Here is a 13,061-nt window from a genome sequence, read left to right as displayed (position 1 = left end):
AAAGCTACATGCCATTACTATATTTCCCTGGTTGTTCCTCTGTTTTCTGGTGACGATCGCAAAGTGGGACCAGGTTGGATCTGCACGGCTTCGGCGAGTGGGACTTCCTGGGTTTTGGGTGGTGGGCTCTCCCTCTTCTTCGTGGATATTTTGGTCGGCGTCACCAACTGCAGCTATAAACTTCAGAGAGGATCTGGCCTGGTTTCTCCCGAGGTTTTTTTTGGAGTTTGGGTTCCTCGCCACAGCAGGGCAGTGTTGGCATGCTCACCGGGAGACAAATGTTTTTATTTATTTATTAAATATTTTTTATTAGAAAGATCTTGCTTGTTCTGTAAACACCATTCCCTGTGCTGTGTTTTTCCTCCTGTGGTTTTTTTCTTTTTTTGCTCCTGTAAAGCTGCTTTGGAACAATGCACATTGTGAAAAGCGCTATATCAATAAACTTCCATTGAATTGAAAATGTGTCTGAAAAGTGCGTTTCATAAGATCTTACGCCAGCTGACCCGGAGACTTTATTGTCAAAGGGAACACTATTTAGATGACAAGAGCTGAGCTGATGTGTGGGTGCTGTCATGCATAAATGTACAGTATAATGTTCTGTGTGGAAAGTGTGTTCATCGAAGTGGGGAAACTTGTGCTTAAATGTGCGTTCAGCTGTTTCAAATAAATGTGCATTCATGTGCACGAGCGCTGTTTTTAAGTGAGCACACTTAGAAATCTTATTGATTAGAAAATGGAATGAAAAGACAAATATAAAATATTTACCGGAAATTAAAATTATTAAAGTAAGAATAATTCTGCCAATCCATTTTCTTGTTCTGTTCTATGGTACACACAACCTTCTATGATATTTTCAATTGACAAAGTGGTAGCTGCCAAAGTGAAGGGAAATACTGAGAAAAAGGACAACGTGTTTTTAACAGGGTACCTAAACTCGGGTGCCTCCCTGGGGTATTGTCAGTCTATTTTTATCAGAATCCATTAACAGAAATGCATTGAATAATTATGTGAATAAAGACCTTACATAATGAAGGGTTATAATTTATTACATTAGAATGAGCTACTCCTATCTACATACACGACAGGTCTCCTTACATGGAATTCTCCATATTGTTTCCAAAGTAGCTCTAAACTGACAAACATCTATACAGATTGCATTTCATAAATAAGTTATCTCCTTCGGCAAAGAAGTAAAAAGGGGTGGAGTAAGCCGTTGGTTGCAATTCGCAACCTCACTGCTAGATGCCACAAAATTTCATACACTGGACCTTTAAGTGAACTGAAAGTCTGTTAAATGACTACTTATGCATATACAGAGTCATATCTTATTTTGTAGGGCCACAACTTGAGCAGTAAGAGTGATCAATGACCTACTCAAGTATGTGTTCCTAAATTAGTGAAAAACGTGGCTATAGTCATTTATGATATACAAGATACCATTGCATCTCATATTGTTCCATAGTTTGCAATATATATGCATTTTAGAGCTAATTGAGAATGAAAGCTGGCTGAGACCCATCTGATCTCTTCCATGCAGTGAGGAAAACCTGGAGATAAGCTCTTTACTGTAATCTGTAGCAGTAACCTAGTGGCAAGACGAATTTTAATGATCTATGGGTTCATTTTATATACTTTTTAATGAAAGCCTACTAAATTTCTGTACATGCTTTTTACTTTCTGCTCAAACATAACATCATATGAAAAAACAGCTCACCCAGAAGCTGTGATCGTCCGATGCTTCATCTTACCCGAATGTTCCTATGTACGTCGAACAATGTCACATACTCAACATGAAAAGCTCTCCATCTCTTCTCCACACAGAATGAAACAACAGCCCCTCCTTGTGGCCTGCTAAAAGTTTAGGAATATTTACAATTTAGCGCCATGCTTTATCCTATCTCTTTCATTGTTTCTCTGTGTCCTAAATCTTTTTGTGTATTAAATAGACCTGAATTGCAAAAGCAGTGCCTTTATTTGTATAATTGCACTACAGATTTAGATTGTCGAGTCCAGTGAGGAATTAATGTTCAATTTATAGTTTAACAAGGGGAATACATTTTGAATATAGTTGGTAAGAAAAAAATAATGAAATAATGTGTCGTAAACATACTCACATTATTCCATAACTTTGCTTTGCCCTATCTTTAGACTGCATGTTTTGTTTCACGTGTCATGTCACATAGTGTGTCCATTTTCTCTTACATTTTATTAGTTTTGTAGTTTCCTCACAGCAGTCCTTATACACATACACAGAAGTGACCTGACTATGATTTTTGCATCTGTCTTAACAGAGTAGTGATTACGACTTCACGAAATAATAATGGAGTCTCAACATCGCCATCAGTCGTTTTGCTGCACAAACAGAAATCTCACGGTTGGATAACTTCAGTCCACTGACTTATGTGAAGATGTGTTTACATGCTCATGTGAAGCGCTGCTTGGTTTCACTTGTGTGATAGATCTCAGTAGTTTGACAATCAAGAGTTGATAACAGCCAACTTGTTTTTATTTTACTTTTACGAGTTTTCCCAGACAGTCGGACAATGGACTATACAGCGGTGTCCAAAGATCCCGCCCATCAGATACGTCTATTGGTCAGTTAGAGTGAAGCCGTGTCCTAAGTGGGCGTTTCACCTGTCATTCAAATGCACTCTTCAGTCTCGACCACTTCCTCCGCTAACAGACCATGGAAAGCCCATCACCGGCCTGCCCACCACCGCCTGTCCTCTCGTGCCTGAAGACTCCGGTTGTTGGTAGGGTAACGTTAGTAATGACTGAGTTGGGAGTGCACGGCGAATGGACGGAGTTGAATGCACAGAAGTTATAATGGAGACCGTGGAGCAGCTGGTTTCTTTCCAGCACATCCATGTGCAGCTGAACGGTGGCGCGCCGTGGGGATTCACTCTGAAAGGAGGACTGGAGCACGGCGAGCCGCTCATCATTACTAAAGTAAGACTGCACTTCACAGAGAGCGAGAAACTCCCGTTAAGTCCTGAACATTGTGCGCCAAAAGTTAAAACTAATGTCTCGTTACCTCTATTGCAGTTTGGGTTAAATGTAAAGGTCCATTCATTGATTTGTTTAACGTTAGTCACTTGTTGATCTTGTGAGTGACACATTGGCATCCAATTATTTTTGTGACACTCTGCATTTAAAACTACTCTAAGATGTTAAATAAATAGGTTATCTCAGCTTTTATTACTCTTTTAACAATTACTGGACTTTGTTAAATTATAAATCCCGTTTTATCCTTATTATTTACTCTCTATGTTAGGTTGGGAAGCGTATTGGTTCAAAGGTTCGTGTTATAGTTATTTATTTTAATAGAAAAAATCTGCACTTGTGTATTGGATGTGGGAATATCAAATCAGCCTGTGACAATAATTGTTATAGATTTGTCTCAGGATTTCCCTTGTGCACACCATGTGGACTGCTGCTTGCTTGCTGCTGTATGTCATCGACTCATTAACTCTTTACTATAATATCTTTACTTCTGTGTAAAACCTACGGGGACTTGTTCAGTAGTTCAGCTGAAACACATGAGGAGACAGAAGCGATTGCAAATGAGTCAAATTTAAGATCTTCATATGTATTAAAATATGTATTGATAAACTAATAACTTCAAGGTATTACATCAACATTAAACAAAACCTCATCCCTTGGCCGGGTTGTGTTATTTTTCCTTACAGGGAGTAAGGGAATGCGTTTTTTATTTCCCTCCTTCCTCCCTCCATTGCCATTCCGACCGCATTTTACCAAACGGTGTTGATTTATTTTTCTTCAATTAAGATGTTTTGGGGGACAGGACCCCCAGAGATCACATTCCTAGACTCTGCCCCCTGAACCAGCATTGCGGGGGGTTGATGGAGAGAGCCTGGTATTCAGAGTCGGTGTGAAAGAGAAAATAACTTAATATGGTTTGTGCCTCTTTCAGTTTTACTTAGCAGTTGTTCTGCTGGTACACAAAACCTTGTGCATACATGAAGTCTGTTCCATCAGTAAATTCGATAAATTGCATCTTTGAGCTCCGCAGTGAGTAATGTGCTTTAATACTTGGCATTCAAAAATGGTATTGTGCCTTTTATCAGTCCCAGGCCTTTGACATTTCAATGTCAGTTAACTCAATCATTGTTTCTTAATGCTTCACCAGCGTGCCCGAAATGCAGTCAAGATGAATATTCTACCATCTGAGAAAAGAGCCAATGTTGTATGCATGTGAATATTTGACACTGAGTTCTAAAGGAGGATTCATGCCTTTTTAACTTACAAGTACACAAGGCTGTCAGTATTGTTGAATTAAAATTGAACTGTTTCATTTGATATTAATAAGTAGGGCTCAATAGGTGTCTGGTTCATTGTCAGTAAGCAGAGTATCAACCCTCTGCTTTTGGAGCTGGATCCCGGCCAATCTGATAACCTCATGTTCACTGACTGGTCTTGTAACTGCTTAACTTGAAACACATGCTTTGTCTGACACAGTCTGTGTATCTGTGTGTGCCTCTCTATCAACTTGCTTATAAGGACTTTGTTTGGAATTCACCATTAATATGACATTAGGTGTTCCCTTGGTTCTGGATTTACATGGTTTGTCTCATTTTGCCTGATTTTATGGTTCCAGAGACTGGGAGTAACTGGGAGATTGTTTTTTCATCTAATTTGGAGGCAGAGCACAATGTTTGCCTGGAATCCTTATCCTTTATCCTCTATGTCTCATCATTGCATCCAGAGGGCATGTATTTCTAAACGTATAGAGTTCTCAGACATTTATCTCGAACAGCAAATTTCAGGATCTGTGCCTAGTTAGATAAAGCACCTTAAGTTTTTCCCTTAAATGTTACACTTAAGGGGTGATTTCCCTTTACCAAAGATAATAGGAGAATAACCTAAGTAAAACTTAAGGATATATTTAAGGGCACACTTAAGGGAAAATTACACTTAAAGTGTTTTATGCAACCGGGCCCTGGTACCCAGGGCTAGACAGTAGACAATACTCCCCCGGTGTTTATTACATGCTCAAATTAAAATCCCACATTAGGTCATGCTGTACTGCAGCCGAAGACAAATAAATCAGCATTCATAAATGACAAACAATAGCTAGCTGTACATTTCGTTGAAAAAATCCATTTTGATAGAATATAAAATTCAGTAAAGAACTTTGTTAAATATTACTTTTTTTTAAGCAACTTTTTTACTGCGTGACAAAACTTTGTGTCTGAAATTTGTAGAGGAAAATACATTTAAAGCTATTGTTTACAAAAAACGCCACATTTTCCATATTTGTACCCAAACAAACCCCCAAACTTCAATGGCGCTGAATTTGATACTGATGGAACATGAAGAACACATGAGGAGGAGGCTGATTTTATGTATGAAAAACTGATTGTTAGCTTTTTTGAAGCCCTCTGACCACTTTATTAGTCATCCCTCTCTCACAATCCCTCTTTTTTGTCCTCATTTCAGACTGGAGAGATGGAAACATTGTGCATTTCCTTGCATTGTGCTCTTTCTTCCGTGAAGTTTATGTAGACCACATGGCACTCCAGTCATCCCTCTCTCCCCACTTCTAATTGGTCAGTGGAACCTATTCTCAGGCACTGGAGTTTTGAGGTGAAAGAGAGAAAATTTTGGACAAGGAAATGGAAATGTTTTACTAAGGCACCGTTTGAAGGCTTAGAGTTTGCTTTCAATAGAGAGTGTGGTGAACACACACTTTTTCAACAGCAATGATTCCGGAATTCTTTTTTCCATTGTTTTCTTTCCATAGGTATGTCAATAGCAGTATGACCTTGAAATTAAAGACAACGGGTATTTTGTAAATGGGAAAAAAACTATTGTAAGTTTATCATAACATAATCAAATCAAATATAAACAAAGTTTTTTCAAAGTTTAACTTTACTTAACTGTTAGTTCAACAAAAACAAGCATAAAATGTATTAACAACCCAAAAGCTTGTATAAGGTTTATCTTGAAAGATTTATACATTATAGTTTATAACTTATTTCTCTGTGGTATGAAATAAATGAAAAGTGTCGTCTGACAATTTTTTTTTAAACACTGCCCCTGTGTTTATAATAAAAGTTATTTCACTTCAATGGAAAAGAGGACATATTCACAGCCATATCACTGAACCTAAATGTAGGAGCCTGATAAAAACGCAAATTTTAGAAGAACATTTCAGCATTTACACTCTTCAAATAAGATATTTACTTCCAGAACACACTTTTTTGTCCTTCTTGTTCCAGCCCAGCTTTATTTGCCTGTTTAAATGAATCTTTGTTTAAGATTGGATTACTTCCCCATTCCTGTTATTCAGTAACAGCTTGCTTCTTATCACTGGATAGATTCCCAAAATCGCAAACCTTTTTGGTTTGGTCTGACTCTGCTGTATGGAGCTCTTCAGCACTTGCAGGTATCGCTTGCATTTACAACTGTTACTGAATTGGCTTTAATAGAGTAAATCAGTTGTTTCTTCGATTATTTGATAAAAGGGAGCTTGTTTGAGTGGTCTGTTGATTGTGGTCCACAGCTGTTTAGGGTGTGGGAAGGATCTGATATGTGACCGGAATGTGAGCTTGGATCCCATTGCCTTTGCCTTGGGCAGCGAGGCTTTGATGGTGGGAGAGATATTGGGGTCTTATTGCCTGAGCCCCTCCACCACAAACACTCTGCACTGTTTCCACATGGTCTTCTAAACAGAACCGGGAGTGACAGGACTTCTAATCAGCGAGCCGTGTGTGTGAAGGTTTTGTGCGCTTCATGCGTGTCTGTTCTCAGAGTGAATGGTTAAACGGAATAGGAAAGATTGCGGTAAAGCATACGATTTGAGATTAGGACCGTGCAAAATTGTCACTGATTATATATATGGAGTCATTTATGTCGTAATTAGACATTTGCGTTCGTCCCACTGCAGCCTGATGAAAAAGTTTGCGGTTCTCTCAGGATCTTCTGCAAAGACACATGGTAAATGATAATCAGGGAGTCACCTTTCAAGCTTCGGCAGAGTTCTGCAGGGGACCGACCACATCAAACGCTCCACCAAACTTTTGTCGGCCAACCTTGTTTCCAACATTTGGGCTCAACCAGCCGTCAAAACCACTCCAAAGTCCTTTTTACTCCAAGGGAGGTGAGTCTGGGGGAGGGGGGTAACTGAGGGGACAAGGTCACTTAACACACATTACAACCTCAAATGGCTCACTATAGACCTATTCATGAATGAGAGGAAACAGAGGCCCCTGTCTGTTATGACAGTGATAGGTCAATCCAAGTTAACTTCGCACCAAAGGTTGCTGAATTTGTCACATCCCCATTTTGTTCTTTTCCGAAACGGAACCTGGGATACGCTCAATATTTGCGTCGAGGCGGTAGGGGGTGGTATTTTTTTATTTATTTCAGTCTATTGGGATTTTACCTCACAATGCCATAGCGATGTTCTCATGCTATGATTGTTTTGTAAATTTATCCATTATTGATTTTGGAAACGGTATTAGGAGCAGATCTGTGTGAAGGAGAAACACTGAAGCATTAGGTCAATACACATGATTATTTATTTTCCACCAAAATGTACAAAAATTAAAAAAGAATTTGCAAAACCCCTAAAGTGCAATTCAGATGAAAGGGGTTAAAGCATTGCAATTTATTACAGTTTTAAATAACTATACACTAAACGTTCGTGACCCAGATATTGATACAATTTCCTATTGCAAATTCCCACTCCAGCCAAGCATGCCAGCATTTTGTGTGCATTTGGATTATGAATCGTACATTCAGTTCTTGGGTTCGAACGATTCCATTGCTCTAATAACACCCCAAATCACCAAAGTAATTTATTGCCAAATGCACTGGGAAGTGGTTTGATGTTCATTTAATTTGCCTCTCGTTGGACTTTGCTTAAACAAAGACAATATCTGCCCCTCAGGAGGCTTCTTCTTGGCTGCACTTCAAAATGGCTTCTCACCTCTCAAGTAGAAACACATTGTTTTCAGAGCACACACACTGCTGTTTCTGGATCAGCATCAAAAGATGGAGGTTCTCCCAGTTAATGCCGAAGACATGATTGATTATTTTGGGATGTTTGTGGAAACATCTACAAGCGGTGTGAAACGTGTTGTCCTGATGACTGGGTGAATAGAGATTTAAGTGAGTCTAATAAGCTGTACTGATTTACGATCAAGTGACGGAACAATAAAGTCATGTTTGTGATATGGGTGTCATGAATGTGAAAATTGGTATGTTTATACTCCATGAAAATGGCAATAAGGTGATCTTATTTAAACTTTCTGTGTTTGTGTTTATAGGTGTTGTCTTCATGGCAATACAATATAAGGTATAACTCTATGAATCAGCAGAAGTTAATACAGTTCCGTTTCTGAATAGATTAAAATGTATCTTTATAAAATAGGATTTTGTTTTGGTAGGATTTTAGTTATTTGGATTTTATTTAGTTGGGGGGGGGAAATTGTTTCAAACCTATATACATTTATTTTGTCCCACTCAACACAAAAGAAGAATGTTTATAACTTAACAGTTATGGGGCACCATTGACTTCCATAATCCACCTTATTTTTCGCGTAAATGTAGGCGCTGACGTCTTTGAGCTGTTTGTGTTAAGACTTCCGGTGAGTCACTATAGCTAATGTCAGTCGTATTGCATGTTGTATGAGTGTGCTGTTCTTACTGGCTAGTTAATATTTATTATGGAACCCAAAGGTACAGCCGTAATGTGTGTAGTGAGAGGTTGAGGTAATAGCCAGTACAAACGCAAAAAAATGTCTTCAAAACATTTGCTTTGACCATAAAACACGCACCGGAGCTGAATCTGGATATCGTGCACCCTATGATCAACATCCATTATTCATTATTTTACCCTACTGGATGTCCGTTCTACTGGAAAATTGACCTACTTGACAACAAAAACTAAGAAACCATTACTAACATTTATTAATAAACTTTCAGAGGCGTGAGTTTACGGGGAGAGTGACACTTATTGTAAAATATCAGATGACATGTAAAACATATTTCGCACACTTAAAACAGTAAGCAATTAGTGGTAATATAATATTAGTAGCAGTTAAAATTTTGCTGTTAGCATTTTTATATGTATTTAGCAGTTAAAAACTTAATTGGCTAAAGCAAACTTACCTGCCAGAGGATCGCAGCTGCATGCCTGACAGCACGACTTGCCCTGTCATTACAATACATTTTCATTAATTTGGCAGCCGCATTTATCCAAAGCACATTTAAGATTTTGTCAACACGCTAAACAGTAGGCTACTGTTACTAGGAGGATTAAAGGTGAAGCAAGCATGGTAGAGAATGAACTACACAAAATATTGTCTTTATTTAATAGACATAAAAACAGACAGTTATTGGTTAGGATCTTTTGAGTTGTTTTTAGAAAGTTGTGATGGAGGCTGCAGCTCGGTGGATACCTGCGATACAACAGCAACCAGCCGTCTCCATTTTTCATTTATTAGTCGTAAGGATCCAGGAATGTTTGCTCCACCTTGACTGGTATTCATATCTGCTTTAAAAACACGACTTTGTGGTCTGTCATGCATTCATTTCGACTGACTTTTCCACTGTGCATGTAACGTTCCTGTTATGTCTGTGTGCTTTTATGGTTGCGCACTGAAGACTCGTCAACTCCGAGAGAAAATACGAAGTTATTGAATAAACCCTCATGTGATAAATCAGGCACTTCATCCTCCCACTGTGTAATACATTGTGGGTGTGAAAAATATTAATCTGCAGGTTTAAAAAGCGATTTGAGTGTGCATGCGCAGCGACACACTTCCATTGTTTTCCACCGGCCGGCTAATAATACTGAAGACTTAAAAAAAAAAAGGAAGTACGTCACATCATTTACTTCCGCATTCAATAATAAGGTGGATAGTAAACAAAACTACTATGGTAGTTAATCGTGCCCCAGAATGAATTAGTTTTCAACATTATTCTAAATATCTTCTTTTGTGTTCAACAGAACAAAGACATACAGATTTGAAATAATATGAGGGTGAGTAAATTTGAAAAACTATCCCATAAAGTGTGAGTTTGCATGTGGAAGGCGAAAAGTATGGATCATGGATCAAGCCAGATCTCCACTCATGTTCAGCTGCTACGTTGGTTTAAGAAGGAAGTCCCCACAGACAGCTTTTGGCATTTGTAGAAAGCAAACAAATTGTGGAATGTGATAAAATGTTTCTCCACAGAGACATTCCTTCCTCGCTGAGTCTCCCCTTAAAACAAAACATGCACTGTGAAGCGTGAGCTTGTGCGTTTGATGGACAAAAAACTCTTTATGTGTAACCACTTTTATTTATTTACCCACTCTTAATTGTTGTTTGTTTTCAACCACATTTGTTTCGTTTCATTTCATTCGCATTTTATTCATTCCTGTTTTTGTGCATTCACGTAGGCCTCTTCTAGTAGGTCAGTGGCTGTTGATTCAGTTGCAGTGTTGACCCGTGGCTGTGTGTCACACCTTTTAAGTCTATAAGCACAATGGAACTTCACAGTCAGTCGGGCGCAGCCGTAGCTCGGCACACTGAGGTAGCGCTCTCTCATTTTCCCTTCAGCCGGAGCCTGAATGAAGTCTTTGTCACCCTATGTCTCTCCCACCTTTTCTCTCTCCCTCTCTCTCTGTTCTCCCACTACCCCCACTGTTCTGTCTTATCTCATAAATGAAGGAGCCAGAAGCCGGCAGCATTATTCTCATCCACTCTGACCTTGAATGCATACAAGTGTGTCACTTTCCAGGTTAGCCTACATACAGAGATCTTAACGCTCAGGAAAAATCACCCTTCCTGTGGTCTGGATGCTTCACGCCCATCGTCTCCTCCCTGTGTATGAGGTCAGGGCAGCTCAAGGACAGAGTTGTCTCGGCCTGCAGCGGTGAATTAAGATTTGAAAGGAAAACATTCTGATAAGCACTTTGTTCTTAGTGGTAGGGGCTTTGCTTCTTCTTTGCTGTAATGCGGAGTTGTTTTCTTTGTTCGAGATAAAAACCATGTGGACAGATAAAGTAACTTCAGGGAGGATAATACATATGTCAGTCAGTCGGGTTGAGTTGTTGAGTGGTGGCTGAAATCCTTGGCAAACAGTAGACAAAGACATTGCTGGGAGGAGGGCATTCAGGCCTCGCCACCTCATTCTTGTCTCTTTTGTTAGCGGCAGAATACTGCAACTCGGACCTGATACTTGAATGCATTTACTGACCAGCAGCTTCCTGGGCTGTGAATACAACTGCTCTTCAGTGGCTGTTGTGTTGCTCAAATGCCTCCATTAATGAGAAGATATTATGAGATGACGCTGATGCTCGGTTAATGAACAAACTGAATTTCAAACACAAAACATAAATAGAGATGTAACGATTCACTGTGAGCCGGTTGAAAATCGATTATAATATGTGAAGTTTCAAGTCGTTAAATGATCGCAATGCATGTTTTGAACAGCAGGGGCCGCTGTGTTTACGGCAAACTTGGAAAACGTGGATGTACTGATATTTCTTTAAAGGAGGCATGAATTAAAATCTCAATTTTAACACAAGCTTTTGTGATATAAGAAGGAATCATATTCACGCGAACGTCATGTAAGTGTCGTAACTGAAAGCGCCCTTGTTTTGATGCGAACGTCATAAGTAGACCTCATTTAACAGAATAAAACAGTAAGCAACAAGCATAGTTCATCAGACCTTTACATTTTTTAAAATAAAAAAAATCCTGTTAAGGAAAAGCACAAAGTCTTATATTAAAGAGACTTTTGTATTATTCATTTTTTATCTGATTTGGTTTTGTTTTAAAATTGCATATTTGTTTGGTTATTTGACATAAAAAATATATTTTTATTTTAAAAGAAATGTGCAATATTTGAGAAATGATAAAAGGGCACTAGTTCATTTCTAATTTTTCTAAACTCATTTTAATAAACAATGTTTACAGTGTGATCAGTATTGTGATAGTATTGTCCCTAAACATAAACCTAAGTCACATAATCAAAGTGCTTCACCGAACACAACACAGTTGCTCCAACACAATCTCTCTGATATTCTTAACTATTTTACAAGGTGGCTAATTTGTACGATCTCCTTCGCGGTTTGTAGTACGATTGGCTTTCATGCCAGTGATGTTAGGTTTAGGGGTGGGATAAGGGGTGGGGCTTAAGTATAGCTTTTATCTGTATTTTTTTCTATTAAAATGAACAAAAATAAGTTATTGAGCAAATACATTAAAGATCAGTGATGCAAACTGTCTACTTACCTTACCCCAATTTATAAGTTATAATAATAATTTAAAAGTTCAGCGGCCAGGTCAGATTTTCCGTGAAATGTTAATTTGAAGTCAGGTCACTTAAACCCATGAAACATAAATATGCTTACAGTAACCTGCAGTTTTATGTTTTAAACAGAGATGGCGTAGAGCATCAGTAAATCGAATTGTGGGTTTTTAGTTTTAAATAAAAAAACATATAATTAGATTTTCATTAAAAAATTCCAGCTTGTGTGTATAACACCTTGATTACATGAAAAGTGCTGTATACATAAATGATCCCAGAGTGAAGATGCCAAGGAAAACAGCAGGAAGAAAAGTTTAAGGTTCCTGGAAGCTTCTTGAGGAGGGAATGGCAGCTGTTAGGACTCGTCTCATTGAGGCCAGTGGCGGTTTCTGTGCACTGGGGGGTTACCAGAGTGACCCACTGACTGCTTTTCATTGCTGTGGAATGAAAGCAAAGCCTGGGATAGCTCTACGTCTGTGTGTGTATATATATGTGTGTATAAGGGTATGTTTGTGTTTTGTTGAATGGATGTTCTGAATCACATTCCCAGTGGAGTTTGGCATTTGGTATTAATTTTCACATTGAATATGTATAAACGCATGCAGTGGAACAATTGGATATGCACTAAGCCAGTGGGAGACATTATTATGTTTCATGAAAGTAAAGACGCCTAATAATTAATACATGGCATGTTTGTTTGATTTTAAGGTCTTAAGTTGAACTTGTTTTATATGTGCGCAGGAGTATAAGGGTTTTCCCAGTTTTAGTCTTTTGGAAATTACACTGTAGAA

General features: G+C 38.5%; 1 protein-coding gene across 1 annotated transcript in view; it reads left to right on the top strand.

Moving 5' to 3' along the window:
* Nucleotides 1-2,692: 2,692 nt before the first annotated feature.
* Nucleotides 2,693-13,061, top strand: part of shroom4 (shroom family member 4) — a 38,790-nt gene continuing 28,421 nt past the window's right edge. The window contains 1 exon segment of the mRNA XM_056747967.1: nucleotides 2,693-2,949. Coding sequence (XP_056603945.1) covers nucleotides 2,797-2,949 — 153 coding nt within the window. The 5' untranslated portion in view covers nucleotides 2,693-2,796.

This window comes from Triplophysa dalaica, chromosome 1 (genome assembly GCF_015846415.1).
Source record: "Triplophysa dalaica isolate WHDGS20190420 chromosome 1, ASM1584641v1, whole genome shotgun sequence".
Taxonomy (NCBI): domain Eukaryota; kingdom Metazoa; phylum Chordata; class Actinopteri; order Cypriniformes; family Nemacheilidae; genus Triplophysa; species Triplophysa dalaica.
Note: the sequence above shows the minus strand (reverse complement) of the source record. Positions and strands in the feature narration are given on the sequence as shown.